Genomic DNA, 27,378 nt, shown 5'->3' on the forward strand with positions numbered 1-27,378 from the left:
AGGGTCACCTGTACCTGGCAGATGGGAGACATTTGTTATGGCTTTGGGCTCTTCTAGGAAAGCTGCTGTTTGCTGGCACGAAGCAACTGCTTCACCTGGGTGACTGCGAGATCCCAGTACCTTGGTGGTGCTTTGAGAGCATGGAGGAACAAGGAAGTAATTTCTGTATTTAAAAAATAAAATAAATCATTGGAAAGAGTAGTGTAAGTGTCACAAGAGGTCTGTTCCCGCCATTGTGAGGTCCTGCTCCTTGCCTGGTGAGCAGTGACACTACTGTATGTCCTGCCATGCAGGTGTCTCGTGGCAGATGGGATCACCTTGGTGTCAAAAAGCGAGGACACAGGTCTGGGGGGGTCCAGACGAAGCCCCTTTTCCCCTACACTCCTCGAAGAGTAAAGCCTGAAGAGTAAACCCTGCCGGAGAAGCCCGCAGCTGCCGAGGCCGGGACTCGAACCGGTGGCTCTCTACTAAGGACCCCCTTTGGCTGCCCGCCGCGTTCGCCGGGCGGAGGCGCTCCGGAAGCGGAAGTGTCGGCGCGGGTCCCGTCGCCGTTGCCGGGCGGAGGCGCGGGCCCGCGGCGGCTGCGTCCCGTCGCTATGAGCGCGGCCGGGCTGGTGTCTGCCACCCCGCCGGCCCCCACTCCGCCCGGGGCCACCGCCACCACCATGCCCCCCGGCCCCGAGTACTATGAGGAGGAGGAGCTGGAGAGCGCCGAGGAGGAGGACGGCGAGCGGAGCGCTCGGGCCCGCGACTCCGATGAGGGTCGGTAACGGGGTGGGCTGGGCCGCAGCAGGGTGGAGAGGGGTCGAGGGGAGTTGAGTGCTATGGGAGGGTGGGGAGTGGGGCAGGGGGGAGAAGCGGGGGTGCCTGGGGCTTACGGGGGGTGACGGCGGGCTCTCACCGCGGGGGCGGGTTGAAGAAGGGGAATTCTCCGGAATGGAGCGCTGAGGAGGTGGAGGAGAGTGTCTGGGGAAGGAAGGCCTGGGTTGGGTCTGGTGAAGTGGTCTGGAGCAGCAAGAAAACACGAAGAAAAGTGCCTGTTAAAATGCTGGGGTTCCCTATGGAAGAGTAGAAAAGTGAAGCTGATGGAGAGGTGGGATTGAAGTGGTTTCCCAGGGGAAGAAGAGGCAGTGAGAGAGGGGGAGAGCACTGAGGGGGTGGGTTTGGGTGCATGGGGCAAAAGGGTAAAAGTAGGGGAGAAATCTGGTGTATGAAGCTTGGTTATATTTCTGTGTATGAAGTTTGGTTATATTTCTGTGGTGTGAAGGGGCAGGGGGGAAGGAGGCAGTTAAAGTAGAAGAAAACGTGGACAGAAGTTAGGATGTGCAAGAGGATGTCCGAGGAAAGAGGGGGTTTGTAGAAGGACCAGGAAAGCAGTGGAGAAGAGGAAATGGAATTAGAACCCAGAGTATTCTGGGGTGTAGGGTCCATAAAAATAACAAATAAGGGAGATGAAGAATGACCCTTCCATAGTATCTGTTGCTCTGGTAGCCAGAGTGCCCCATCCTGTCTGGTACATTGATGAATGAGGTGCTGGAGCTCAATCTGTAGATCCTCACAAAGGATGGCAGCATACTGGTCATGGGGGGCTCTCCGTGGCTGCACATGAGTATGGAAGTCCTTTATGGTGACCTAGACATCTCTTGTTTTATATTTGGTTTGTTGAATTTTATCTTAATACGTGTGAGCTTAAAGCATTTGTTCATAGTTAAAGAAAAATCTGAAGATTTAAGGGACTGGTGCCCGCTGTCCACCTGTAGGGAGTACAGCTGTAGTTTAGGCTTTACAGCTGTACCCTGCCTACCACAGCTCTGGCCTGGAGGCACAGACCTCTCCTTGGGGAGGAAATGTAATTAATTCTTAGCTACCCATGTCTTACAAATAAAAGCCTGAAAAGGCATCGGAGAAAACTAGCAGTCCCATATGGGTTTAATTTGTTTATAGTTTGTATTATCTATTCATAAAATTTGGGCTATCTTTATGGTACTGCTGGTCTTTGTTACGTATAGGTGTTGAAGTTCTTCTGTGTGATGTGCAGGGAGAAGTCAAGTTCAGATCACAGCAAATAACTTTGTTATCTTTAGCAAGACCTTTGTGGTCAACCCTGACAGCATCTAGTCATAGTATTTTCATTTTGGAGCATTTCAGGTCAAGATGCAGAACAAGTTACAGTTGTTTCAGCTTTTGTCTTCCATACTGTATATTATGTCATGGGTGAAACTATAGGAAGAAGTCTGTGAAATGGTTTTTAGACTGTTTCTGTCTCACCTTTGTGAGTGTTAATGTAGAGCCTGTTGTCTTAAACTGGGAAGAAATCACCAGAGTAGCTGAAGTTGTTTAGGCTTTGATATAAACTTCACTGTAAAACTACCAGAGGATTTACGTAGATTTACTTGCAGTTGCAGGAAAGAGATGAGGTGGTTCATTAAACAACTGAACTCATCCCTCCAGAGGCCTATCTGGTTGTGTATTTGAGGCTAGATTGCCTGAGATCTGGGGTTTTTGTTTATTTGTTTCTTTGTTTTTAAATAGTTTACTACTTTGGTGTTTTTAAATACTTGTTTAGTTTTAACAAATTTTTCTTTACCTCATTTAGACACTGAGGATGCCAGTGAAACTGACCTGGCAAAACATGAGGAAGAGGACTTTGTAGAAATGAAAGAACAGTAAGTAACTCATTCTAATCAAAAGTAAGGTAGTGTTCTGTTTATTTGGGGTTTGCGTTGTTGATTTGTTTTTTGGGGTGTTTTTTGTTTTTTTTTTTTCATTAAACTTTGCAATGTTTTGGGCCAAGATTGGAGTTTTTAAGTGCCTATCCCAATGTATTAGCAAAAGAGTCCATATACTTGTATTGTTTCTCTACTCAGTTGCTTTCTGTGTTCTGTATTCAAGAAACTAAGTGCTGCTACTGTTTTGGACAAAGAGATAGGTACCAGTTTCTGGGAGCAGCTGAGTTTTGCTGTAAATGAATCCTGCTGCAGACAGATCCTTTAAATAAAATAAAGGATCTACTTTAAGCCAAGCAAGATGCCTATTAAAATCCCTTAAACAACAGAATGCTAGTCCTGTCCAAGAAGACAGGCTTTTTGGAGACTTGAAATAGTTTCCCTTGATGTTTAGGTGTATTTGCAGTATTTTGTGCTCTACTTACTGGCAGAGACGTGTTTTAATACAGGAAGACTTCGCTCGTGTTAAACCACAGATATGTGAGAAGGGAAATGCAAGTTGATGATCTTTAAGGTCCCTTCCAACTCTAACCATTCTATGATTCGAAGTTTGCAGCAGCATCAGGAGTGGACTTTGGGTTTTTTTTTTTATAATGCCAAGATCTATGTCAGGAAATACCTTCTGTTTTATAAGTATGGAACTAATGCACAAAGATTAAGACTTGACAAAGTGGCAGAACGATGCTGTTGTAAAGTTTCTGGCATCTGTAGATCTAAATGTTATTTCAAATTTCAACATTAACAAAAAAACCACCAAAGTCCTATTTTAGCCTGAACTGCTTAGAAAAGAATTGGTTTGGGTGCATTGTAAAACCAATGGGGTGGCAGGGTTTTTAAACAGACTTGCATTTGAATAATATTCTTTTAGTTATTGTTTGTTTCCTGAAGTTCTTCTGAAAAGCTTTTAATCCTGTATAAACACATTGTAACCTAAACAGATGGTGAAATAAACAATGTAAGTTTGTTTTTTCAAAGTGAAGTTTTGAGTTCTCTGTCTTTGCAGGATGTATCAGGACAAACTGGCATCTCTGAAGAGGCAGTTACAGCAATTGCAGGAAGGTAAGCTTTGAAGGGGGTAGCTTTTTTCTTCAAAACAATTTTCAGCACTTTTCAAACATGGATGAGGGTCTTGAAAGATGTAAACAGCATCCTTCACTGAATGCTGGCTCTCAGTCATGCTGCTGAGTGAAAAATGTCTGCTTTCCATCCCTCTAAACACTTTTAGTTAAGCCTTTGTGTACTAAAGCATTCCTTAAAAGGAGTAGTTGGCTTTCTGAAAAAAACGAGGAACATGCTTATCAAAATAAGCAAACTAGAACTATAGTTTTTTGATTTCAGATATTAGTATTTGTGTTTCAAGTGGTATATGGCTTCTTGAGAAAATGTAATACTTGAAATAAATTGTGGATCCCCACTGGAATTTTATTTTTTCCAACTTAGGTACTCTTCAGGAATACCAGAAAAGAATGAAAAAGTTGGACCAGCAGTACAAAGAAAGGATACGAAATGCAGGTAAACTGAATTTCTAAGACACTACGTATAACTTTAACGTCCTTTTAGGCACGTGAAGAAAAATAATGGTAATTCTGTCCTTTAAAGAAAAGGAACTTCTGGAACAAAGGGTTCTTCTGCTTCCAAGGGTATAGTGTAGGCTTTTTTGAACGTGCACGAAGCATGATGAGATCTATCTTGATTCCCCTCCTCTTTAATCAGCATTGTTTGCTGACTGTTTATTAAACAGTTTTAGTCTTCATTGGTGTGGAACAGCGCAAGTGGAAAAAATGGTTTAATTTTTATCTGCCACCGTGCCTAACCTACAGTCCCCCACTTTGGCTTGTTCTTTGTGCAACTTGTCTGAAACCTTCAGGTGCGTTGTTTCTTTCAGTTTGCAGAAATGGAAAGTTAGGACTACACGCTTTCCCAAAGATCTGGTTTATGCCCTGGAAAAAAGAGTACAGAGGGTTTGCTGCTGAAGCTGTTATTCTGTACAGCTGTGACACGGAATGGGCTGCTGGTACTTTGTGTTCTGGCACTCTGTTTCAGGAGCAAAGGCCCAAGTTAATTTTTAAAATGCCCAGCTCTCGGCCCGTCCAGGGAACCTTTATTGTGTTACTGCAGAGAAATGGCTTGGAAATCAGATCCGTTTGCTTGCCCTCCGTCTTTCTTGTTTGTTCTCTCTCCAGTAGGTTCTTATTTTGGATACCGAAGCAGGGTCTTTTATAGAAGCTATTATGTGGAAATAGGAGATGTAACTGTTCTTCCTTTAGAAAAGTTGGATGAGTCCTGTAATGCCTGGGCTGTTACTCTGGGAAATATGACAGGCAGTGGCTAAAATACTCCAACCTTTGAATAGTATAAATTGTGTCTTTCTAAAAGTGCTTGGAAGCGTAAAGGATTTGTTTGAGGAATTTAAGTAAATTGAACTACTTCTTGTTAAGAGGAATCTGTCGTCTGAGGTGAATTTCATGTACGTTAGAGCTGCATTCTAGTAATATAGGGTTGCTTTGATAAAATTAAGCCTAACTGCGAACTCGTATTTCTGGCTGGCACAGACCAGTGTTGCAGCAACATATTTCTTCCACAAGAGGGCAGATGGTGATAACTTTCAACTTTATGATTAAAAAATCCAACTGCCTAGTAATACAGGAAGAATGGTCTTCCCATGTTGAGGCTTTGGGTTTGTATTTTTGATAATTCAGAAATACTAAAGCAATAGTTGAGGTTTGCTTGTATTTGATTACCTCTGGAACACTGCTTCCATGCTCAATTAATTGGTAGAGCTCTTTGCAAGCAAAAGGTTTGATTGATTTATTTTTTTTTATTGGGCCATTATCATCTTTGGTTTCTATTTTGTTGTTTTTTAAAATTATTTAAAAAAAAAAAGGGCACAGTACTACAGTGTTGCTACTACAGTATTCTCCAAAATATAGTTGAAGCCTGTGATCTTTACAAAAGCTTTTACTATTTCAGATATTGCCAAAGCTTAATACGCTGGTGGAATATGGTGACTTGAGGACTGATTGGTTGCATTAGTTTGCTGTTATGCCACTACCCTGAGTAAAAGCTTTGGTTTGGGCATTGTGTCCTCCAGGAAACACAAGAAGGATCCCATCCTGCTTCATTTCAAGTTGTTAGGAGTTGGAAAACATCAGTAGCAGAACTATTTCACACCCAGAAATCCATAGGTCTGACTTGAACTAACCATTGCCATGTGTTAGAACTTAACCGTCAGTGAAACATAACAATTTCCTTGCTTGTTCTCTCGGGCATAAACAGCCTGAAATCAGACACATGTGAGTTAAGTAGATGAATCTTCTAACAGCTGCAGAATTATTTCGGTACCAGTCATTGCTGAAATCCATGAAGTTGGCTTTAGCTGTGAATTTTTGCCGGCCATACATTCAGCTACATGTTTCGAGCTCCTATCTGGGAAGTTGGTATCTGATACTAATTGGTTGTAATTAAAATGGAAGAAAGATGGACTACGTGCTTAGTACTGCTGGGAACACTAGCTGAATCGAGTAGTATGAGATACTGCTGTGTGAGCTTTGCAAATCTGCTTGGCAATCTATAGAAGACTTCAATTAACAATGCATTTTTGTGGAATTTTTTCATAGTTTTTCATCATTTTTTCATTTTCACTGAAAACAGCACAAAACTGCAAAGTGAGAGAAGAGGTTGGATGAGTACATAGACTGTTCAGTTCACTGCCTCTCCTGGCTGCAATATTCAATGACTTGAAATGTTAGGAAAGTACTTGTGTGCATCTTTGAAGATAATAAATTAAGTCTTTCTTGTCTTTCAGAACTGTTCCTCCAGCTGGAAGTAAGTACTCTTAATTTATCAAAATATACATTAACGAGATGGAAGAGGTATAAACCTCCTGTTTGATCAACTAGTACTTGTGCTTGTTCTCCCAGAAGGCTTGAAGAAATTTTCTTTCTCTAGCTAGCGTTATTACACTTGAGATGTAGCACAGCCTACTGCTGGTATTACTTCAGGTAACTTCTGGACTTTGCCATTAAAATAGAATTAAAAGAAATATTTACTCTGGTTCTGCTGTATGCTGGCTGTGCATTTGGCTTGTTTAAAAAGCTTGTTTAAGGTAAATGATAGTGCTATTCATAAATCTGAAGAGCTCTTTGCTAGAGGCTTCATATGTTATGCAATGTTAAAATGTTTTTTAAAAATAATTAATTCTTTTGCCAAATAGTACTGCTTACTTAGTCATTTTTAGATGTTTTTCTGTTGATTATGAATATTGATAATCTTTAGAAGTGGCTACAGTTTTCAACTGAAAAGCTAATCAATACAGCAGTTGAAAGAAGCTGTTGTGATATCATTAATGTGAGCCATTGGTTCCTTAGTTAACCTTTTTGTTCTTTTGGTTTGCATTAGACAGATCAGGTGGAAAAAAATTATGTCAAGGAAAAGAAGGCAGCAGCGAAGGAGTTTGAAGATAAGAAAATTGAGCTTAAGGAAAATTTGATTGCGGAATTGGAAGAGAAAAAGAAGATGATTGAGAATGAAAAGCTGACAATGGAATTAACAGGAGGTAAAAACAAGATAGGCATCTATCATTTGTCTTATCTGCTCTGCTACTGCTTAGAAAAAAGATATAAAGGTAGCAATGCTGGTGTGTACAGACAGCTAGTGTGAAGGCTTTTAAAGCTTTCCACATGCCAACAGTTGTAGAACACAAATTGATGGTCTTTTAATGGAGAAGGATGTTCGTAATAGAATTCAGTGACCTGAGTTACTAACAGGTGAATCAAAATAGTGCCAGTGAAGCAGCGGAATGGATAGGTTTTCTTATATGCAGGGAAAGGGGCTGCTTTAGTTCCTGTGATCTGGCAATAAAACTATTGAGAGATGGCTCAATATTGATCTAACGAGCAGTGCCGGGTTGTAAACTCTGTCCTTTTTTTTTTTTTAATCCAGTAATAGGCGTTCAAGAAGTTGAAGAAAGGCAAACAGTAAAGGTTGAAATGTGCTTCTTAAAGCCAGAAAAACAGATTTGTGAGCTACGTTTGTATCCAGACTCTGGAAAATGGATGTTAAATGGGTGGATTTCTTTCCTGAGACCAGTAGGTACCCTTGGTGCCTTGGCAGTGCTCTTTGCAGTAATTGACACAGCTGAGCCAAGTAGAGGGGTAATTAGCCTCCTTCACAAATTGTGTTGCTGTGATACTGAACCAGAAGTCTGATTTGATTCTGTTTTTTAAGAGCAACTCCCTCACTTCGTTGACAGTGTTGGTTGTGTTGCTGACGCCTGTCTGTGAGTTAGACCTTTCATATCTTTCTTGCATAGTATCTATAGAAGTATGTAAACTAACAATTTAATTAGCATTCAGGAGCAAGAATTTAAACCTGTTTGGACATATTGAAGAGTGTTCTTGGCTTGTATAAATTGTTAGGGCTAACGTGGTCTGGAAAACACCTTGAGCTGTGCTGTTTCCCCAGTCTTTTTTTTTTTTTTAATTATGAAATCTAGTTCAATCTTACAAACTGTGCCTTAGCCTTAACTTTCCTATTGTTGTCTTATGCCTGTGTCTGTTGGCTACTAAGTTGGGATATGGTACTAATCTTGCAATCAGGTTTTCATTCTTGGATCAGGATCCAACTAGATCTTACCTTCGGAAATCTGCATACCAGTGTTTTAGGAGTCTGAAGGAATACAATTTCTCTAGCAGCGGGATGTCTGTTAGCATCAGGATTTGGATTTTCAGAGGCTGAGGAGGGGTGAAAAGAAGTATTTAGTAGTCTGATTTGGGGTCTAGATTAATCCTCTTCAGGGAAATGTGCCCCCCCATTGTTGTGTGTCCTGAAGAAATGACCTATTTCATCAAATACAACTCTAGGAAAAGGCATGTAAGTAACTGTGGAGAAGACATCCATTCTGTGGGTGTCAGCCCTCCCTTATCTCCTGCCTTCCAGACTGGCAGAAACGCAATGTGATTTCTTTAAAGTAAAGGATTTTGTTGTGAACACCTGCTGGAGGCTAAGAAATAAGAATGCTGGAATATGTTGACTTGATGGTTTATAAAACCTATGGAAGTTCAGCATACACAGGGGTGCAAGTCAACATGATGAATCTGCTCATCTGTGAGTGGTGGGAGCGTTGGCAGTTTCATGAGGTTGCAATAGTTGCCTCCTGTTCTGAAGCATTGTCTAATCTGGTTCTTAATTATTAAGCCTTATGCAAGACTACGTTTGAGGTTATATCTGTTCGTGCTTTAGCAGCTCTTCAAAACTTCCTTTATAAGGTTTCATGACTCTCTTGAGAACGTCAGAGTTCTTCAGATGTTTAACAGTCAACGTAAGACTCTCAAACCCTCTTTTCTTCTGAAACCTTTGTGCTGACTTGTCACAATTTTAAGATACAGGATGCTAAGATAGAGAAGAAAATCGATCTCTCTGCCTTATTCACATTTTAAGCAATATAGATAACAGCTCTGTGACAACTCATTTGAAGCTAATTTTTAAAAAGGAGAAAAAGCCTTCTTGACTTGGCTGCCTATTGCCTTGAGTAAGTGCTTCAAAACCCGTCCTCTGAGACTCTTGTAAATCAGTCTTAGCAAATGAGAAGAATTGCTTGTACTCAACATAGTAAGTTACGTTTTTAGTGTCTGCAGGGCTACTAATGTTCAGTGGTTTTCAAATTCAGCTTTGAATCCTAGAGATAAGGTTTCCTTTGGCATGCACTCGGTGAGTGGCACTTTAATTTTTTTTTTTAAGCTTTTATCATAACATTTATTCCCTTGATGTGCAGCATGGTCATCCTTGTTCACCCTTGAGATAAGGAGAAAGGTAATTTGGTGTGGTCTGAACATGTGTAGCTGCTCAAGGTTTTGGTGTCTAGAGGGAGCCAAAGAGGCTTTGCAGACTTAAGTGCTACCTGGGATGTGATTCAGGTGCACTTAAAGATGAGTAAATAATTCTCAGCACATGGAAAGTGAGGTGAGATGATGCGTTTAGCATTTAAGATGTATTCTTTTGCCTGTCAGTTCAAGATATCTTCATAAATGGAGTGATTTGTAAGAGTTTAAGTAGTTCAGTTAAGACTACCTGTAGACATTTGGACAAACTGTAATTTCGGATAATTACTTGGTGATGAGACTTGTATTTCAATTTTAAGCAGTTTTTTCTTTTTCCCCAGTGCATATGCTGCAATTTATTTCCTGTCAGCTGTGGCTCTGCGTGTTATTAATTAGATTCATTTCATTAATCATAATTTGAAACATTTTGAGATAATCTGAATTTAAATAGTATTTGTGTTTAAAATTGCTCCAGCGGACTTGTATCAATCTTGAATGGAGTAATTATCTGTATTCCTTTGACAAAGCTATTTTTCTGGCTTAAAGAAAAGAAACAGAGAGCAATTGATTTGTAGCTGATGTTTTTTACGCTATTAAATATCTGTGTTTTGTTACCGAAGAACTCCATGAACTTTGCCTTTTGAATGACCTGTTCAAAAGCAGGTAGCATTAGCACTAAAGAAGCTTGCCCTGAATCCTTGCAGCATTATTGTGCTTGTTATCGGTATGTGAAGGAGCTGTAAAATTGCCCCCAAACCAACTGTGCCACTTCCAGCCCACAAAAGTTGTAACCATGGCATCACAGTGCTGTTTCTGAATAGTGACCTAGTATGAAAGAGAACTTGAATTCACTGTCAGCAGTTCCAGCTTGGATGCTGGAAGCTATCACAAAAAAAATCCAATTTTCTGTATGAAAGAGGAAAGATTATTTTCCCTGTGTAGAAAGCTGATGCTTCTTACTCCTTTCCCTCTGGTCTTATCAGCTCTCCAACTTCATTTATTCTACAGATTCAATGGAAGTGAAGCCCATTATGACAAGGAAACTGAGGCGGCGACCAAACGATCCAGTTCCTATCCCAGACAAGAGGAGGAAACCTGCCCCTGATATCCTTTTACAGAGTCATTGGAGGGCTATTGTATTTGAAGCCAGTATGCCACCTGCAGCTATGGGGTTTTTTTATATAGGAAGGAAAATGAAATGAGGTGCTAGGATCAGATTTGAATCTAGGAAATACTGAAGCACAATTTGTTGTGTAATGTGTGATAAACTAACGTAACACAACCAGTCTCTGGAGATCCCTCAGTATCCTAACTTTAACTTTACAGTGTCGTGAGATAACTTTTTTTTTTGTCAGTGAGAATAGTTTGAATTCTTCAGGCAATCTTTTCCACAAAGGAAAAACTTTAAAAGAACACTGTATATAAATGCTGAGGTAATTGATTCCATAGATAGTAAATGGCTTTTTACATGAGCCAAAGCTTTTCTCATTTCAAGATATGACAAAACATTTGCCAGAAAGATCGTATTTGTCATATCAAACTAGTTTTTCCATTTCTGATAAAGGCTTCAGATCTCTAATCCAGAGAGATGCATAGCAAGAGAGAGGAGTGCTAGGTTTGTTCTTTGAATAAAAAAAAAAAAAAGATGAAAATCCATCCTGGTTTTATATATCACAGGAGAGAAAAACGTGTATATAATCCTTCTCTTCTGCCTTGTTGCATGTTTCTTGTAATTAAAATGTTCCTTGGCTTCTGGAAATACATTTTTGGCTCCTCTGATGATAGGCACTTTCTCTATTTGTATATTAAATTCACCTGGAGAGGAAGGCAGTGATACTTGCTTCGCAGAGCCTCATTAGATTCCAAGCTCGTATGGCCTAAATCAGATTAAAAAATTTACCTTATGACTTCTGAGTGACTCACACTTTTCTGAAGGCAATATCAAACCTTGACCTTCTAGAGTTCGTGTGGGATGGTCACGAGCATCTCCAGTTTTAATTAACCTCTTTGTGGTTGGAGATCCTGTTTGCTCTTTCAGGAAAAAAAATAAATCTATTTATTAGTGCCCTTATCTCATCCAAAATAAATGAGTTTCATAGTGAACATGACCTAGTAATTGAGCGTGATACGGCAGCCACGGTATGAAACTTTATCCACCTTTTCTCGCTTGGGGGACGATTAAAGTCCATCAGAACCAAAATCCTTAAAATGTAGCCTAGCAATTGTTAACTTGAGCTTAATACTTCTGATTTGACGACTGTTTTGAAGAAGCCCTATAGATTAAAGCTGGAGAGAGGGTGGGTCCACTGCTTTGTCTGGGTATCGTTTTCCTTCTGTGTACTTGGAGCTTTTCTGTGTGGAAGTGACAGAGGAGCAGTAGGAAAGGGACATAGGAAGATGCGATTGTGAAACTCCACAAAATGGCAGCGGAGCTGTAGTAAGGTTTTAATACGCTAATTTCTGTGTTCTGAGATTTTTGGGTTTGTATTCAGGTGAATGGTAGGCTCTTATTCATCCTCATCCCCACAAGGATGTGTTTTGTGCCTCTGGCTTTATTTTCTGGTTCTTTTTTGGAGGTGTTTTGTTTGTGGGTTTTCCCCTCTTCTCCCTATCTCTCTATTCCTGCTTACTGAGTTGCAAAATGATTCATTTCTTTTCCGAGGTTTGGGTGGGATTCAGCTTCATTGTACAAAATCTGAAGTGAGTCTGTTGTGTTTCAGCTCCCAGATTGTACTCTACAGAAATGCAAGATGAAAACTGCTGGAAACGCTAATGCTTGATGCCTCCATGAAGTAAATGTCAGTGCACTAGAGGTTTTTCATTGATGGTTATGTCTGAATAAGTTAAAATGATTTTGCACTCTATTTGCTGCTAAATATGAGGCTCTGTGGAGATGGGCTTGTATTAAGGCAGATGACCAAAAAAAAAAGCTCAAGTGTGACACTCATTAAAATCTTACACAACTTTACAGAAACGTTTTGGCTTACATTTAGTCAAGTGGAATGTCATTGACCTGTAACTTTTAGCTTTGCTTGTCGAGAGCTTATGGGAACCTTAATTCTGGATACCTCAGCTAAATTATTTGTTGACCGATGAGCAAATAATGGAGGACCTGAGAACACTGAATAAGGTAGGGATTATTGCTTGATTTGTATTTCTTTGTTTTAAAGCGAAAGCTAGTGCTTTCCCTGAAGAGAACAGAGCTCTCTGGTTTATGTTCCTTTTTGAGATGTGGGACTACTTCATCCCAGTAGGCTTTCTGAAGTAACACAATAAAAGATTTAGCAAGATGGTATCTCTTCCCTTTTATTTTAATAGGTTTAATTAACCTAATTAAAATGACTGTCATCTAAAAATGTAACCTTTTGTCTGAACCAAGTGATGAGCTATCTTAAGGAGTTTCTTTCTTCCCCCGCACGGCTGAGCAGATGTTAACACGTCTTTCTGCCTCTGGTTTAGGCCTTAGCGTGGGGGGGTGTTTTTAGGTGGGGTTTTTTCCCCCTCCCCACTGTTGCAATGCTTCAGCAAACTGCATGGGGTACAGTGTGTATGTTTATAGTTTTTTCTAGGTTTTATTAACCTATTGCTTTCCTGCTAAATGCTTTAAGGCTTATCTAATTTGTTATAATAGAGGCTGCTCATTAAGGCTTTTGCGGATGGTAGTGGAGCGTGCTTTTTGTGCCAGCTGTCGAGGTGTCTCTAATGATTTATCTCCTGTATTTTGTGTACCCGGAGAAATGTTGGATCGTGTTCAAGGAATATAATGTGTTGGATGGGTTTGGTTTTGACTTGTTTTAGTGGATTACCTGAATGCTCTGAAGGAGTTCAGTTTGCAGACCTTTTGTATCACGATACTGATTATCTACACCTTTGGCTGTTCATGGCATGCTGTTCTGGTTACGTGTTATGCTACTTGACGGTACATTTTAAGAAAGGATCATTTGGAGTATGAAAGTAAGACTATCTGAAATAATTACTGCGAACTTCGATGGCTCATGCCAGATCTCTAACACTTCTTTGCTTTCTTTCCATGTAGCTTAAATCACCCAAGAGACCAGGTGAGTTAACAGTTGCATTAGAACTTGCTCACAGTCATGCTGTTTTGAACAGAGAATTATCTTGTAGGCTTTTTGACTGTATAATTGCTGACTGTGTAATTTGACTGTATAATTGTTTTGACGGTGTAATTGCTGTTCTTTGTGTAGCTACTGTGGCGAATGGGTGCTGTGCATGGAGTCTCTTCAGCTGTTCTGAAGTTTGTCAGGGGTGGGAAGGGAGGTGCATGGATGGCTGAAACATTTGGGCATGGGACAATCTAATTGTGTAAAGAGGTGTTACCGTTGTATTCGGATGCGTCTGGGCAGCTTGCCTGCTTGTCAAGTAGATGGAAGGATTGAGAACTTAAGGTTTTATGCTTTTGGTTCTCTAGATGTATCTGTACACTTTATTTCAAGGCAGAGTGGGACTAAAGTTATTTTTCTGATGGAAATTTGAGATTGTAGCTTTCTGTGCGTATTATTTCAGTTTAAGATGACATTATTGATCGCAATTCTGCAGTCAGTTATGCTATTGCGTGGTGAACGCAAGCTAGTCTTTAAACACAGTCTCTCTCCTGTTCTCAGCCTCTCCGTCCTCTCCCGAGCACCTCCCAGCAACACCAGCAGAGTCTCCAGCACAGCGGTTTGAAGCCCGAATAGAAGATGGAAAACTCTATTATGATAAGAGATGGTAAGTCCTGGTAAATTTCTGTTTCAAGCAATGTGAGCCTTGTGTAGTGAAGAGACAAAGACTGTGGAGAGAAACTGCTTTGATGAAAGAATTTGAGGACAAAACATCTTTGGGCAGAGGTTAGCCCCTTCGAGGGCTAATCATTGTGACACTGGTAAATCAGAAGTGATAATGGAGTGCTTCGACCTCGTAGACTTCCCAGAGTAACTACTGGCTTGAATAGAAGGAGACTTAAATGTTTTCCATGGAGTCAGTGGTGCACACAGTGACACTTGGGAAACATTTTTGTCAAACCTGACATTAAAAGAGCCACCAGCAGACGCAGCGTGATGTAGCTGTGAAGCTGGTCGGCTGAGTTACAGGTACTCTGCGATTGCCGGGACAGAGGTGTCAGCAGTACTCACGGTCCTGGTGTTCGGTTTTGTAGAACACTAGCTCATCGTTCCACAAGGTGGCAGAAGAAATGTTGTGCAGCAGATGAACAGAATGAAAAATGTTTCTAATAACAAATCCAAATAACCTTTAAAGATCAAACCCACATGGGAGAAGCAACTTCAGAATTGCTGATTTGATTTAGCTCTGTTAAATTTTATGAGCATATAGCTGTGCAAGCCTCACAAAACGCAACGAAAATATTACATTCTGCAGAGAAATGTTAGTAGGTTTTGAACTTAATCTGTGAGACATGCAAAACTGGTTAATCAAGGGCGGCAATCTAGTACTCCTTGAGCAGAAAGCGATTTGCAAGTTGTATGCTTATTTGTAACCTACTTTGGTGTTCTGGTGGCTCAAAGTAACAGGCGACGAGGTTATAATTTTATCATGGAAAATGATAGCTTGTTTTCTACGCAACAGTTGTCTTGTGCAGTTGGTCAGTTTTTCTTTCTGCTAGTCTTCTGACAGTGAGGTTTCATCGAGGGTTCAGTGTATACAGCTCCGATAAAAGCTGCTGCCTGGAGCTTCAACTTCTGTGAAGCGTAAAGAAGACATGAACCGAACAGGCTACATGTTAGTTCAGAAATTCATGACATTCCTTTTTTTTCATAATTTTTTTTTCGTGTAAAGTGACTGTCCTCTAGGATATATGTGGATGAGTAAACTGTTCTTCAGAATTCTTAAGCATGAGAAAAGGAAAGATGGATTCTGGAGTAATCTGTCAGTAAAGCTCCCACGAAATTTAAAATGGGGAGAGCTTCACTGAGCCCAGATGAATTTCTCAAAAGCACATACTGAAAGGTATCTAGTTGGGACATAAAACACAGATGTTTTGATCTTGCTGAATTCAATTGTCATGGGGGTCTCACTGTCGGGAATTCCAGCTGTTGCCTTTCCTGTCCTCCTTGTTCTTATGCTGTTTTAAGAGAAGTATTTTACATTTTTTTTTTTTTGGCTGTAATAATTCTGCTTAGATTTTTTTTTTGATTGATAGTAATAATACTTGTGCAAAGTAGCTGGTATTTTAAAATGATGAAATAACTTTTGATAGTGGGAGGGTAATTTTTTTTTTCTAAGGTGTATTAAGGCTGGAGCTGCTGGTGTGCACCAGAAATAATAAAACTGACAGCTCAGGAGTGACTACTTTCTCTGGTTCCTGACAGCAGCCGTGAAGGACCATTATCTCAAAATAGTGAATGTTTAGGGCTAGTAATGGACTCCCTAAGGTCTTCCAGAGACATTTCACAAACATCTCTCCAAAGTGGAGACTTTGTGTAGGAAGTTTCAGATGGATGTGGAATTAGTCTTCAGTGTTTTATCCTCAATTTGCTCCATGCCCCCCTGTCAGATCCTAAAATCCAATTCACTGTAAAACAGCCATCTTTCTGCTTTTACCTTTGTCTGCATACAATAATGCAGAGCGATTTCTTTCAGTCTTCTGATGGAGGTGCAGTTGAAAATCTTGACCTTTCAGCAAAATATTTTGTAGTAGAAAGTGGAATTATTTTTGTTTGCCTCACTTGTCAGTATTGTGTATTTTACCTCCTGCAAAAGCAGGAGTTGTTTGGCACTTTTCTCCTCTTGAAAGCCAACTTGAAATTCCATTGCGTTTTTCATCTGAAGTATTTTCCTCAGTTCTACTCCTCTGTTCCCCTGTGGGTATATAAACGCGGCAAAAGGCTGAGATGTGAACAGGGAACTGAGATGTACCTGGCTACTGTGCCTTCAGCGGAGCTGTCTCTCGGTGTCCATGGAGCATGAGACAGTTGAGACAACTCTGCAAGGGAAAAGTGATGAACTAACTTATTACCTTGCCTTTTCTCTGCACGGTTAACATAGATTTAACGATGGACAGTAACTTGTGGTGTGAAATCCAGGGCTGGAGCCAGCTTTGTCTGTGTCATGAGCTTTGGAATTCACTGTTGATCAAAAATTGGAAGAAATAGCTTTGAGTGGAAAAATGACTTCATTATCTGGGCAGGCACGGGTATCACGTGAGAGCCGTCGTTTGCAGTGCTATCTTCTGCACTCAGAGGCTTGTGCACTGCTTGTATCAAGATCATCAGTTCTCCTTGCTTAGGCAGTCATGGCATGGTAGGATACTGCCGGACTGTGGTTTTTATTCCTTATCTTAGCGAGGTCTGGTTTGTAGTAGTTTACACTCTTCCTTTATATCAATTAATGGTCACCTAGGCTCAGCAAACTGAGAATTTTGGCTCATCACGGCCGCTATTACACTGCGCTGAAACCCCCTGACATCCTTTCTGTTAAAATGAAGGAGAAAGAATAATGGTTGGGCACAAGTGTCTAAAGGCTGTGGAATTTGAGGGGGTTTTTATTCCCTCGCCCAGCCCCTTGGTAATTAATATGTTCGGAATGAAACCTGTCACTGTCGTTCGTGTCGCTGGCAAGCAGCGTGAAAATGCTAAGTACGTGAGCCCGTAGGAAGAGATTATGGAATAAACTATTGGAAGGCTTCCATATTTACAGTATGGTAGTTGTAGAAATAACTGTAAAGATTATGCAAATCCACGCGTTTTGACAAGTGGCTGTCAGCCAATCAGACTGCAGGGAGTTGCATACTGAGTAGTTAGTGGGGGAATGTGTGCGGTGATCCTGCAGCTTGGATTGCCCTGTTAAATATGAAGCGCATCATGATTAGGGTAAAGGTGGAAACAGAGGTATGCTTTTAGAACTGTAAGGCATTTAGATGTTCTCTTGATTAAGACTATTTACTTACAAATAATCTGTTTCGGTATAATTATTTCTGCCTATGGAACTCTCTGAGGCAGAATAAACAAACTGGGGAGTTTTGTCTAGCACACTTTGCAGCACTTACCAGAAACATGGTCTGCAAAGAAGGTGAAACCATGAAGTCAAGCAATTCAGAATTACGGATTTTTTTACTTTGTTTTATACAAAATGCACTAAGAAAAATATTTAGCATGACTAAAATATGACCTAAAAGGGGAAAAAATGGATATGCTTAGACACAGCCTCCTTATGGCAGCTATATCCAGCTTCTTAAGAGAGTCAGTTACTCATCACCTTCCATTTTGGGTATTTTCACAAAATAAGACAGTATTAGAAATTTGAGGTCTCTGTTTAAACAATACATAGACTGCACTGACTGAGAACAGTTCACTTTTTTTTGTGGTGGTGGTGCGCTAGTAATTTTGTATTGGGAAATGTGAATAACTTTTGAGTAGCTGGGATTTTTCTCAGTCCCATTTTATCAGGCATAACATGGAGTTGCCGTCTAAAATCCATCCTGTGTCTGAAATGGGAAAGGTTAGTTTGATTAATTCTGGAAACATGGGCTTATTGTGAGTTGGCGTTTTCCTCTTTTGTGGCTTCATGCTCTGACCCTCCCTCTTTCAGATGTGAAACCTGTTTTCAGTAATCTGTGTACAGAATTGAATGTGAATTGATTTTCATGCATTCTGAAGTGTCATTTAAATGCAAAGTGCGTGTGTAGAATCAGACCACCACTGTGTTGGTGAAGATGGGGAAAGTGGTGTGGAAAGACACAAACTTGGTATTTACTCGAATCCAAATTATTGTAGAATCCGAGCTTTATCAGTCTTACTGCTGTTTCTTTTCTCAGTCTCTGGATAGCTAATGGTTTCATGTGTTTCCTTTTTATTTTTCTTTTTTTTTCAGGTACCACAAGAGCCAGGCAATTTACCTGGAGTCTAAAGAGAACACTAAGATCAGCTGTGTGATCAGTTCTGTGGGCGCCAACGAGGTAGTAGCTGCAGTGTTTTTCCTGGGAGTGGGGAAAGCTGAGAGTCACTGTAGGCAGGTAGACGGCTGTCTAGTAAAGAATAAGAGAAAATCAATATTATTTTCAGAAAAGATGTAGTTGTCTGGTGTCTAAAGAAGCTGAATCCAAGATAAAACTGAGTTGAGAGTTCTCTTCTTGAGATGGGCAGAGACTCGCTGCGTTTCTAAAGAACGAACCTACATTTTGCAGGTAGTACTTTGGCAGGCGGGGAAAATGGGGAGAGCTGACATTGCGTCTCGCCAGCACTGCATTCATAAGTTCCATTCCCATTATTTCAAGAACATAACATACAGTTGTTATTAATGCAAAATTAAAAAAATAAAATAATAATTCCACTGACTGGGGAGATGGGGCAGGTGAGCCACTTGTCTGAGACAGTTTCCTTGTGGCTAATGAGCAAGGCTTAGAGAAGCAGGTGAAGAGACGCGTGTGCCTAAGATTGATGTGAATCTTGCTGCAAAACAGCTTAGTACTTGAACGGCCCCCATCAGTGGGGCAAAAGGAGCGGTTTATTTTTTCCTTGCAGGTTTCAGACACTTCAAGGAAAGAAATTATAGACACGGATGCATTTCTCTTCCATCAGCCAGTGAAGCAACTTTAACTTGTTTTGGCAGTTAAGGGAAAATATTTTATTGTCAACAAAATGAGTTGCATATGGGATATGCTTTGTATCACAACTGTTCTCTTCGCAGTAACAGTTGTTACGCTCAACGGTTGGTTATTTAGATAAAGTAGTAGTAGCACGCTAATGGTTGCATTAAAAATATACTACTGCTAATTTGATTAGAGTTATTACTGTTAACTTACACCATTAAAACTCAATCTCTTGGGAGCATCTTAACCTGAAACCTGAAGGAAATGCAATCCATTAATTCTTATTACATGAATTCCACTTTAAAGTGAGACAATAGGTTTTGTTTTGGCTTTGTGTGGGTTTTTTTGAGGGAGGCCGGGGAAGGAGGCACGGCAGTTGTGATGGTTCATTGCAACAATCTAAAGCCAAGGGAGATAAATACTTAACAGAATACTGAAATGATAAGATGCTCTCTCAGGAGTACAACATGCACATCTTGGATTTCATCACACATTTAAAAGTTTGGTTGGCAAACTATGATCTTACTGGTTCCTGCTTGAATTTAGAAGCTAGAAGGCAGACTGAGGTTTGAGGTCTCTAGTTGTAGACTGGAATCAAAAGTTGATAGCTTTTCTAAAGGAAGTCATGTTATTCAAAGGAATTCTACCGAAAATACGTGTACCGAAAATGTAAGTCGTTAACAGCGTACCCCCGGCATCTTTCTTCATATGAAGGTCTAAATCAGTTTTCTTAAACTGGATTTGAATTCTGTAATTGGCTATGGGCCTCTGTAATACGGAGTCTGAGCTGTGATGATCCCCTTTAAAAAACAAACCAAAAATATCTCCCCAGCCTCAAATTCTTTAAAACTTGATGTGTTTAGATCTAAACAGAATACATTTCTATTACTTCTGATGTCATTTTCTTGGAAACTGTGAATCAAATGCTGCATTGGTGGAAATCATTGGCCAAGCGTGTGGAACCAATTCAGTCATTTGCCTTTTGACAACAGTAAACTTTTCGGTGTGTGCAGGAAGGGGTTTTCTCGTGGGTTGTTTGGTTTTTATTCCCATGAGTTTATTCAGCAATCTCAATTTGTTGGAAGTTGAAAAAAGGAGGAAGCTTATTTTTCTTTTACAATCTAGGAATAAAAGAAATTCAGAGGTGGATTTGGTTGTTTATATTTACCATCTCCTTCAGTTCTTTAGAACTAATAGATGTTATCCTCTGGTTGCAAAATACATTGCAAGTTTGAAACATCAGTTTTAGGTTCAGTAGATGTCTTGATGTGTTTATTTTTCTGAACTGTGTGGCACATTTTAGCGTTAATAAGTAATTTCACTGGTGTGGTCACTTAAAACTGGGTTTTAAATTTTCTCTGAGTAGAACTTAACAAAGCGGTTAACTTTAGCAAAACTAATACACCGTTCCATCATACTGTGGTAGAATGTAAAGGCGTACGTGTTTTGTCTGTTGTTCTGGATGGTTGCTCAGAGCTTGTAGACTTAAGAATTCTTCTGCTTAGTGAAACATACCAAATTCTTGGAAATGTTGCAGTAGAGAGATGATTATCGGCAAAGGTGGATTCTGATTTCTCTAGGGAAATAACTGATCAAATGCAGGCAAATATTAAATTTCTTCTATATTGAGGGCTTCTGCTAGTAAAGTCAATTTATAATTAAAATAATAAAGTTAACTCTATCTACTGTGCCAGGCCTGAGCTAATATGATATCTAAAATAAAAAAAAAAAGTTTTGGATAAATCGCATGCCAACACTAACTTTTTAGTCCTTTGTGTTAGGCAATATTGGCCTTGTGTCCTAAAATACTCTAGTACTAAGAGCGGGATAACTCTTATTTTCCATGCATTTATTTAAATATGTGTAAATGCATTAGAATATAAATTGTGGAGGAGTTTTGCTCAGACTTGATTTTTAAAGTACAGGTATTTGGGTCTAAACTACTTGAAAGTGATTTTTATTTTTTAAAAATCCTGAGCGGCTGCCTCCACGGCAGCAATTTGTCCTTTGAAACATATTGAATATCGGCAAGTTATGTGAATTCTTCCATGCAGGTGTTTTTAAAAAACGCCCTTTTATCTTCAGATACAATTTATTTAATACATTTTGAGAAATGCTTCACTGAACAAAATCAGAATAAGCTTTTCATCTGACTAATCGTTACTTGTCTGGGCAAATCCCAGGATAGATAATTTTATGATCTGTGGATCTAGAGAGACTTATTCTTGATTAGGTAAAGCTTAATGCCAGAGTTCTGTTGCGAGCTGTGGCAGACGGAAGCTTGCTTTCCTGATGGTGCTTGGAAAGGGTAATTTTTCTTGATGAGTGTTTTGAGCAGCAAGTTCAGGTGGCAAAGTTAGAAACCTTATTTCATTTTTCTATTCAGGTTGCAAATGCCTAGTGTGGGGAGGGAGAAGGGATTAAGGTAAATCGTCTGTGCACCCTGAATAACAGAGATGTTCAGATTTGGCAATAAGAATCCCTGGACTTACTTGTCTGCATATTGCTTACTGTAGGTTTTCCCTTTTGCTCCCCAATATATCTCACTGCCTTTTTTTTTTTTTATTATTTCTTAATGCAGATCTGGGTGCGGAAAACCAGTGACAGCACAAAGATGAGGATCTATCTGGGACAGCTGCAGCGAGGTGTTTTTGTCATTCGTCGACGATCAGCTGCGTGACTGTATGCTCTTCCTTGGTCTTTTTTTTCTTTTTTTTTTTTTTTTTAATGGATAGACAAACCTCTAACGGGGAATGGCAGTCTGTTCACTCAGCAGCAGAGAACACTGTCGTGACCTCTTATGAGACAGTCTGTGGCTGGCCACACGATCCCCAGTAGTCCTTAAATCTTTAGTGGTACCCAAGCACTGCCCTGGACTATTTCTGGATTTTTGCATCGAGCTTCTGTATGCTTCCTTTATATTTTGGGTGACTATTTAAGAAGACTTTGCATCATATTTTTTTTCATCATTGTTTCATGGTGCATAGATGGGAGTCGTATGTTGAAAACAACATAACCTTTCTGTTTTGAATCAGACCAATGGAAGAAGCTTTGCTTGTAAAGGCCTGAGGTTATTTGTTCTTTTTGGTTTCGTTCTCCTGCAAGGCTCGGGATGTTGGGCAAAAGGAGATTAATCTTGCCAGCTTTCAGCTGCAGACGAGAGATGCGTCTGTAATACCTGGTATATGACATCAGCTTTATTGGATGAACTGTTGAAAGACTTGGGCGCTGAGGCTTTTTTTTGGAAAGTGTGAACAGCTTAGAAACTGCTGAAAATCCAGTTGATTTTAATGTAGTTAAGCAGTCATGCGTGGTTAATCAGAAGCTTCCGTTTCTCTTCACATTAAAAGACCCTTCAATGAACAAGCAAAGAGTATGTCTATTTGCTGAAGTCCGTTTCCTGAAATAGGCAGATGAGTATAAACCAAAGCATTAATTAACTGGACTTTGCAGATAGCAAGACTACGTGAATGATACGTATGAGTAAAACCACTCATATGTGTAGAGAGATGAAAGCTAAATTTCACTTTCTTCACTGATGCTTAGAGCAACAGGTCATGCTGGAATCCTGCTGACAGAAGGTACTGGCTCTGTTGTATCTTCCAAAGAAGCCTGGTACAGAGTGGAAAGCGGCGTTGGCATGCTCTTAGTGTATAGCTGAAACCTTCATTCCCTAAAATGCCATGCAAAGGTTTCCCTTTGAAGGGTATTTTAATTACTGGAGATAACGCTGGGTTTCTACACTCGTCCTCCAATAGTACAAGTGATAATGCTCAAGTGATGATATTAATGTTCTCACTTCCAACATGTTTAAAGATCTGACTCTGGCATTCCTTTGTTATTCCCAGTCTTTTGCTGATGGCTGAAACCACCAGTACCATGTGTGACTGCACTGGCATGAACTACACAGTTCTGTTCACAACCTTCTGTGCAAAAGAACTTTGTGCTCCTTTTGATTATTGGACAAAAAGTTGTGATTTCTGCCTTTATCAATATCTGTCACTTTGAGGCATCTTTTGTTTTTGCTTTTGAACTCCCTTCCTGTTGAGCATCAGTCGAGCCTTTCTTTCATATCTGGATAAATGGAGTATTTTAAATGACTGTTTCCATTTCTTCTCCTTACTGCAGTTGGGTGGCAGTCACATCCCAGGAACTGATGTACGGACGTGGATCTGGAGTGGAGTGTTATGGCTGAGTTTGTGATGTGTTGCCTTTGTGGCTGGGACAACTTACCTGTTTTTACTGTGTTTAGTGTCTCAACTGGAGAGATCTGGAGCTCTGGCGAGGAAAGGAGAGGGTTGCTGTTTCCTGCCCCTTGGAAAAGTGCCGTCGTCGCTGCAGCGTTAGCCAGGTGGAAAGCAGCAGGCTGTGTTTTGTCAAGTTAACAGCATACTTAATATAACTTAGCATTCTCTGCACATGTGACAGGTTTTTAATAAGGTGATGATGTACCAAACAGGATTTGTCACTGAGCCTTAAAACAAACATCATAGTTCATTTTTATAATCAAAGGTGCTAAGTAAATAGCAGGATTCATTTCCTGCTTATATCACTTTACCAATATACACGTTTGTGGAAGTAGCTGGGAACTTTGGTTCAATTTTGGGGAGATACCTTGCCAACCTGCTAACAGCAGGTGATCTCTCTGCTGCTGTTATCTGTTTGGGGGAAATTTTAAAGGTATTGGTAGAAGTGTGGAAGTGCAGCAGCTCTCTTGGAGCCGGGCATGGTATAGGTGCACATTGTGTGAGCTTAATTACATAGCTTTAACACTGCATCTTAATCTGAATCAACAACATCTGCTTACCATCCCTGTTCCTTGGCACAGGAGGGAAAGAATAGCTGCTCTTGCAGCCAAAAGCCTGTCTTTCCATCAGCTGTGGCCTGATATTGCAAGGCTGGGGGGGGAGTGTGATGGGATGGGACAGAACACACGTTTCTAGCTCTCACTCTCATTGGAATTTGAATAGTCTTCTGGAATTAAATACCTGTGGGAATCTTGCGCCGTCTCCCTCTTCCCCCCGCCCACCCTGTGGACACCCAGCTGTGCTGAGAAAGTTACTGTTGTCATCAGGAGTCACCTTGTGTCGTACCAGGTGATCGAGGAGTGTAGCTTTGGACTGGAAGTTATAGTGGGAGAAAAGAATCTAAGAAAGAATGCGGACGGTGAGCAGCCAGGGCGGGAAGGAAGAAATGCAAGTGTACTGTGGGATGGACTGGGGAGATGGGTATGTAAACTGGTTCTGACTAGAGGCAGCGCTTCAGTGGGGAACTTGTCGAAACTTGATCCCAAACTCTTACTCCACTCTTTCACGCCAGTCTTGGATCTCCAGGAAGGATGTATGAGGTTTGTACAACTCCCTTCTCTGAGGTCCTTGCCCGTTGCCAGTGTCCCCAGTGCACCTGGATCAACCTTCGAACTATAATTTCTGCTTGTGACAGTCCTGCGTGTGGGCTCGGGGCCCTCTTTGCTCCAATTTAACTGCTACACTGAAGGTATTTTGCTTTAAGACGACTTCATCTGTACTTCCTTCTTTTAATAAAATGAAAATCTTTCTTGTCTTAGTTGATCACCATAAAAAGTAGATCTGTCTCCTCTAACAAAGCACGTGAATATTGAATCCTGTTTTTTCAAGCAGGCTGTTCTGTAATGGCCTGTGCCGTTTACAAGGCTGGAAATGAGAAAAATGCAGTGCCTTATTGTGCGCTCAGGAAAGCAGTGCATTTTTTTTAATCCTAGAAGGATGCTCGAAATGTGTTGTTGCGAGGATGAGGCATGTGGGGATCGAGAGCATAGACATCAGCTGTAGAAATGAAGATTTCCTGCCACTGGTTGGAAAAACAGAGACAAGTTACTCAAGGAGATGGACAAGGTCTTGCTTAAATTCTAAGAGAAAATTGGCTTCTCTGTCTGCTGTTTGCCTGTCTAACATCGGTCTTTTGAAGGATTCGAACCTTCAGTGAACAGAAATGGCTTTGCTACAGTTATGAAAAGATTTAATCCTCATTATGGACAGCACTTAAAGTAAATTTAAGAAATGGTTTTAACTCCTGGTTATAGTAACTCTAAAGAAAAGTGGACCTTCTGCCAAAAATAGACTTCTACTGAGGGTTAAATTATAGTTGGTTCTTGACTCGCATTAAGCAGGTTTTCGTTGCCCTGAGAAATGGACTGTGATGTTGATCAAGTACAAAATAAAGATGATTTCCCCCCTCAGCCATTAGATGTTCAAAGGGACAGGGAGCCGGGCCAGCGCACCAACCTCCGGTGGCTTTTTGACATCAGACTCGCTGAAAGGTTTCAAAAGAGGCTTTTTCCTAGGATTAATCTAATAAAATAAATTGTCTTTTTTAGCTCATGTGCTTTGGCTGGAATTTTGTAGAGGGACAAAGTGATGTCATGCCCGGTGTCTTTTGATCGTTTGCAATTTTTTTTGTGCGTTTCTGGGGAACTTAGGAAAATAAAGCCTAAAAGAGCAAGAAATTGCTGTGACCCTTGTGAATAACTGAGGTTCTCCCTCTTTCAGAAAAAGAAATTTAAAACACCTCTTGGGTTCTTGTTCCACAGAAGAGAATAGCAAATGCTAAATAATCGAGCAACTCTGAATGGGTGTCTGAGGTTTGCTGTTACCAGTTTTAGTTCGTCCCATTCTAAAACTTAAAAATGTAATATATTTTAAAGTACTCGGAAAACAGAAGAGTGAATACTTCCATTTTTCCATGATTTATTTGAAAACTCATTGAAACTTCACATTTCATTCAGTTAAAAAAAATTCCACTGTTTTAATGTTATGCTGTGTTTGGGAAACGCCTTTGACATTTAACATCAGCTCAAATTTGGGATGTCAGAGTATCTTGTCACACATTCGGTACCAGTCTCTGCACAGTGGAATCAATGCTGGTATTTAGATTCCTCCTTTTTATGCACGAATGCTTTTCTCTACAATATTCTTGATTTCAGTTTAGTTAATAAGTGCACGTAAAAGGGTGTTTTTTGCCTCAGATCCGATGTTAAGAAGTAGGTGGAGGGGGGAGAGTGGCGAGGAGAAACCTTGTACCCTGGGACCAAAATTTCAGTAACATTTAGGTGACAAAAGGCATAAATGCAAAATGTTTTCAATGATGTCTATATATCAGCAGGACGGGGGTTAAAGAACCGAGACACAGAGCAGCAAACTAAAGCCTTTGGTTCTAAAATAGCAATGCTTTGAGCAAAGCCAGGTGGTTTTAGGGCTTTGGAACCGAGAGATCTAACCCGCTGGAAACAGCTACTGATTTAATCAATCTTAAACTTGAAACCCATCCGTCGCCTCGTCTGCCTAAGGTGGCTTTGTCATTTTGCATTTAGTTCTGATTTGCATCCACATGTTCTGCCCCAAATCTTGAGGGGGGGGGGGGGGAAATCAGGCTAGAAAGTGATGAAACATATTTTCTTCATTTCGCTTTATTAATGTTCCTTATTTTGATTGAGTTTAGGATTCTTTTGACAGTGGCTGCCTGCAGAGCTCTGCTGTTTTAATGGCTCTCCCAATTAATGAAAGCGAGTGGTCTTTAATGAAAACAAATGTAAATCGAGCTTAAAATCGGTGTTTTAAATCAAGGTTTCTGCTTGATGGTTTAAGTCCTGTTTGGAATCGGTGACCGAAGGGTGTCAGAGTGAGCAGGTGGATTGCACGGACTGACGTGGGCTCGGAGAGCGGTTGGCTCAGGACACAGGGATGTAGCTCCATGGCTGCTTGCCTTGTCAAATTAAAAGGTAGGTGGAGTTTTTTGGTTTTGTTTGTTTGTTTGTTTGTTTGTTTTTTCCAGGGAAGTAGTGGATGACTGACAAATAATTGATTTCTATAGAAACCAATGGTTGAAGGTAGCTGCTGATCGGGTCAGAATACCGAAGAATTGCTCATTACAGGGAAGAAATACTCTCTTGCCCACGAACTAAATTTTAGTAACAGTGCGTAATGGTCACATGAATATTTTTTTCCCAATGTGGTTAGGAAGCGATATTCCAAACCTCATATGTCAGGAGGCATTGTGTAATGGGGAAAACTCTGAACACTAATGATATTAAATCATGTAATACAGTTGCGCGAAATTAGCATAAACACAGGAGGCAAATATTCTGATAAGGATTTCTCTGGTATTAAGAAAATCTCATCCATTGAAATTGGGAATTACTAAAACCCTTGGTTTAAGACTGTCCTGAAGATAATAAGATGTGGCAGAAGAGTTTCATGTGTAACTTGGGACCAAGAGATGTGTGCTCTGTAATTTCAGCACTCGAGTATTGACG

At 40.4% G+C, this 27,378-nt stretch overlaps 1 protein-coding gene across 2 annotated transcripts; it reads left to right on the forward strand.

Annotated features, from left to right (window-relative positions):
- Positions 1 to 292: 292 nt before the first annotated feature.
- On the forward strand, positions 293 to 25,442 carry SUDS3 (SDS3 homolog, SIN3A corepressor complex component). Of its 2 annotated transcripts, XM_074606227.1 has the most exons (13): positions 293 to 762; positions 2,597 to 2,666; positions 3,730 to 3,785; positions 4,167 to 4,238; positions 6,532 to 6,551; positions 7,125 to 7,281; positions 10,553 to 10,648; positions 12,613 to 12,674; positions 13,581 to 13,602; positions 14,167 to 14,272; positions 18,371 to 18,455; positions 21,670 to 21,770; positions 23,217 to 25,442. In XM_074606227.1, exons 1-12 carry the CDS (start codon positions 597 to 599, stop codon positions 21,766 to 21,768), a joined length of 1,011 nt encoding a protein of 336 aa, XP_074462328.1. In that variant the 5' UTR covers positions 293 to 596; the 3' UTR covers positions 21,769 to 21,770; positions 23,217 to 25,442. The 2 variants fall into 2 exon arrangements, with proteins under 2 accessions (XP_074462328.1, XP_074462327.1); XM_074606226.1 differs by lacking the exon at positions 23,217 to 25,442 and having other exon boundaries at positions 298 to 762; positions 21,670 to 22,459.
- Positions 25,443 to 27,378: the final 1,936 nt, after the last annotated feature.

This window comes from Larus michahellis, chromosome 13, assembly GCF_964199755.1.
Source record: "Larus michahellis chromosome 13, bLarMic1.1, whole genome shotgun sequence".
NCBI classification, from domain to species: Eukaryota; Metazoa; Chordata; class Aves; order Charadriiformes; family Laridae; genus Larus; species Larus michahellis.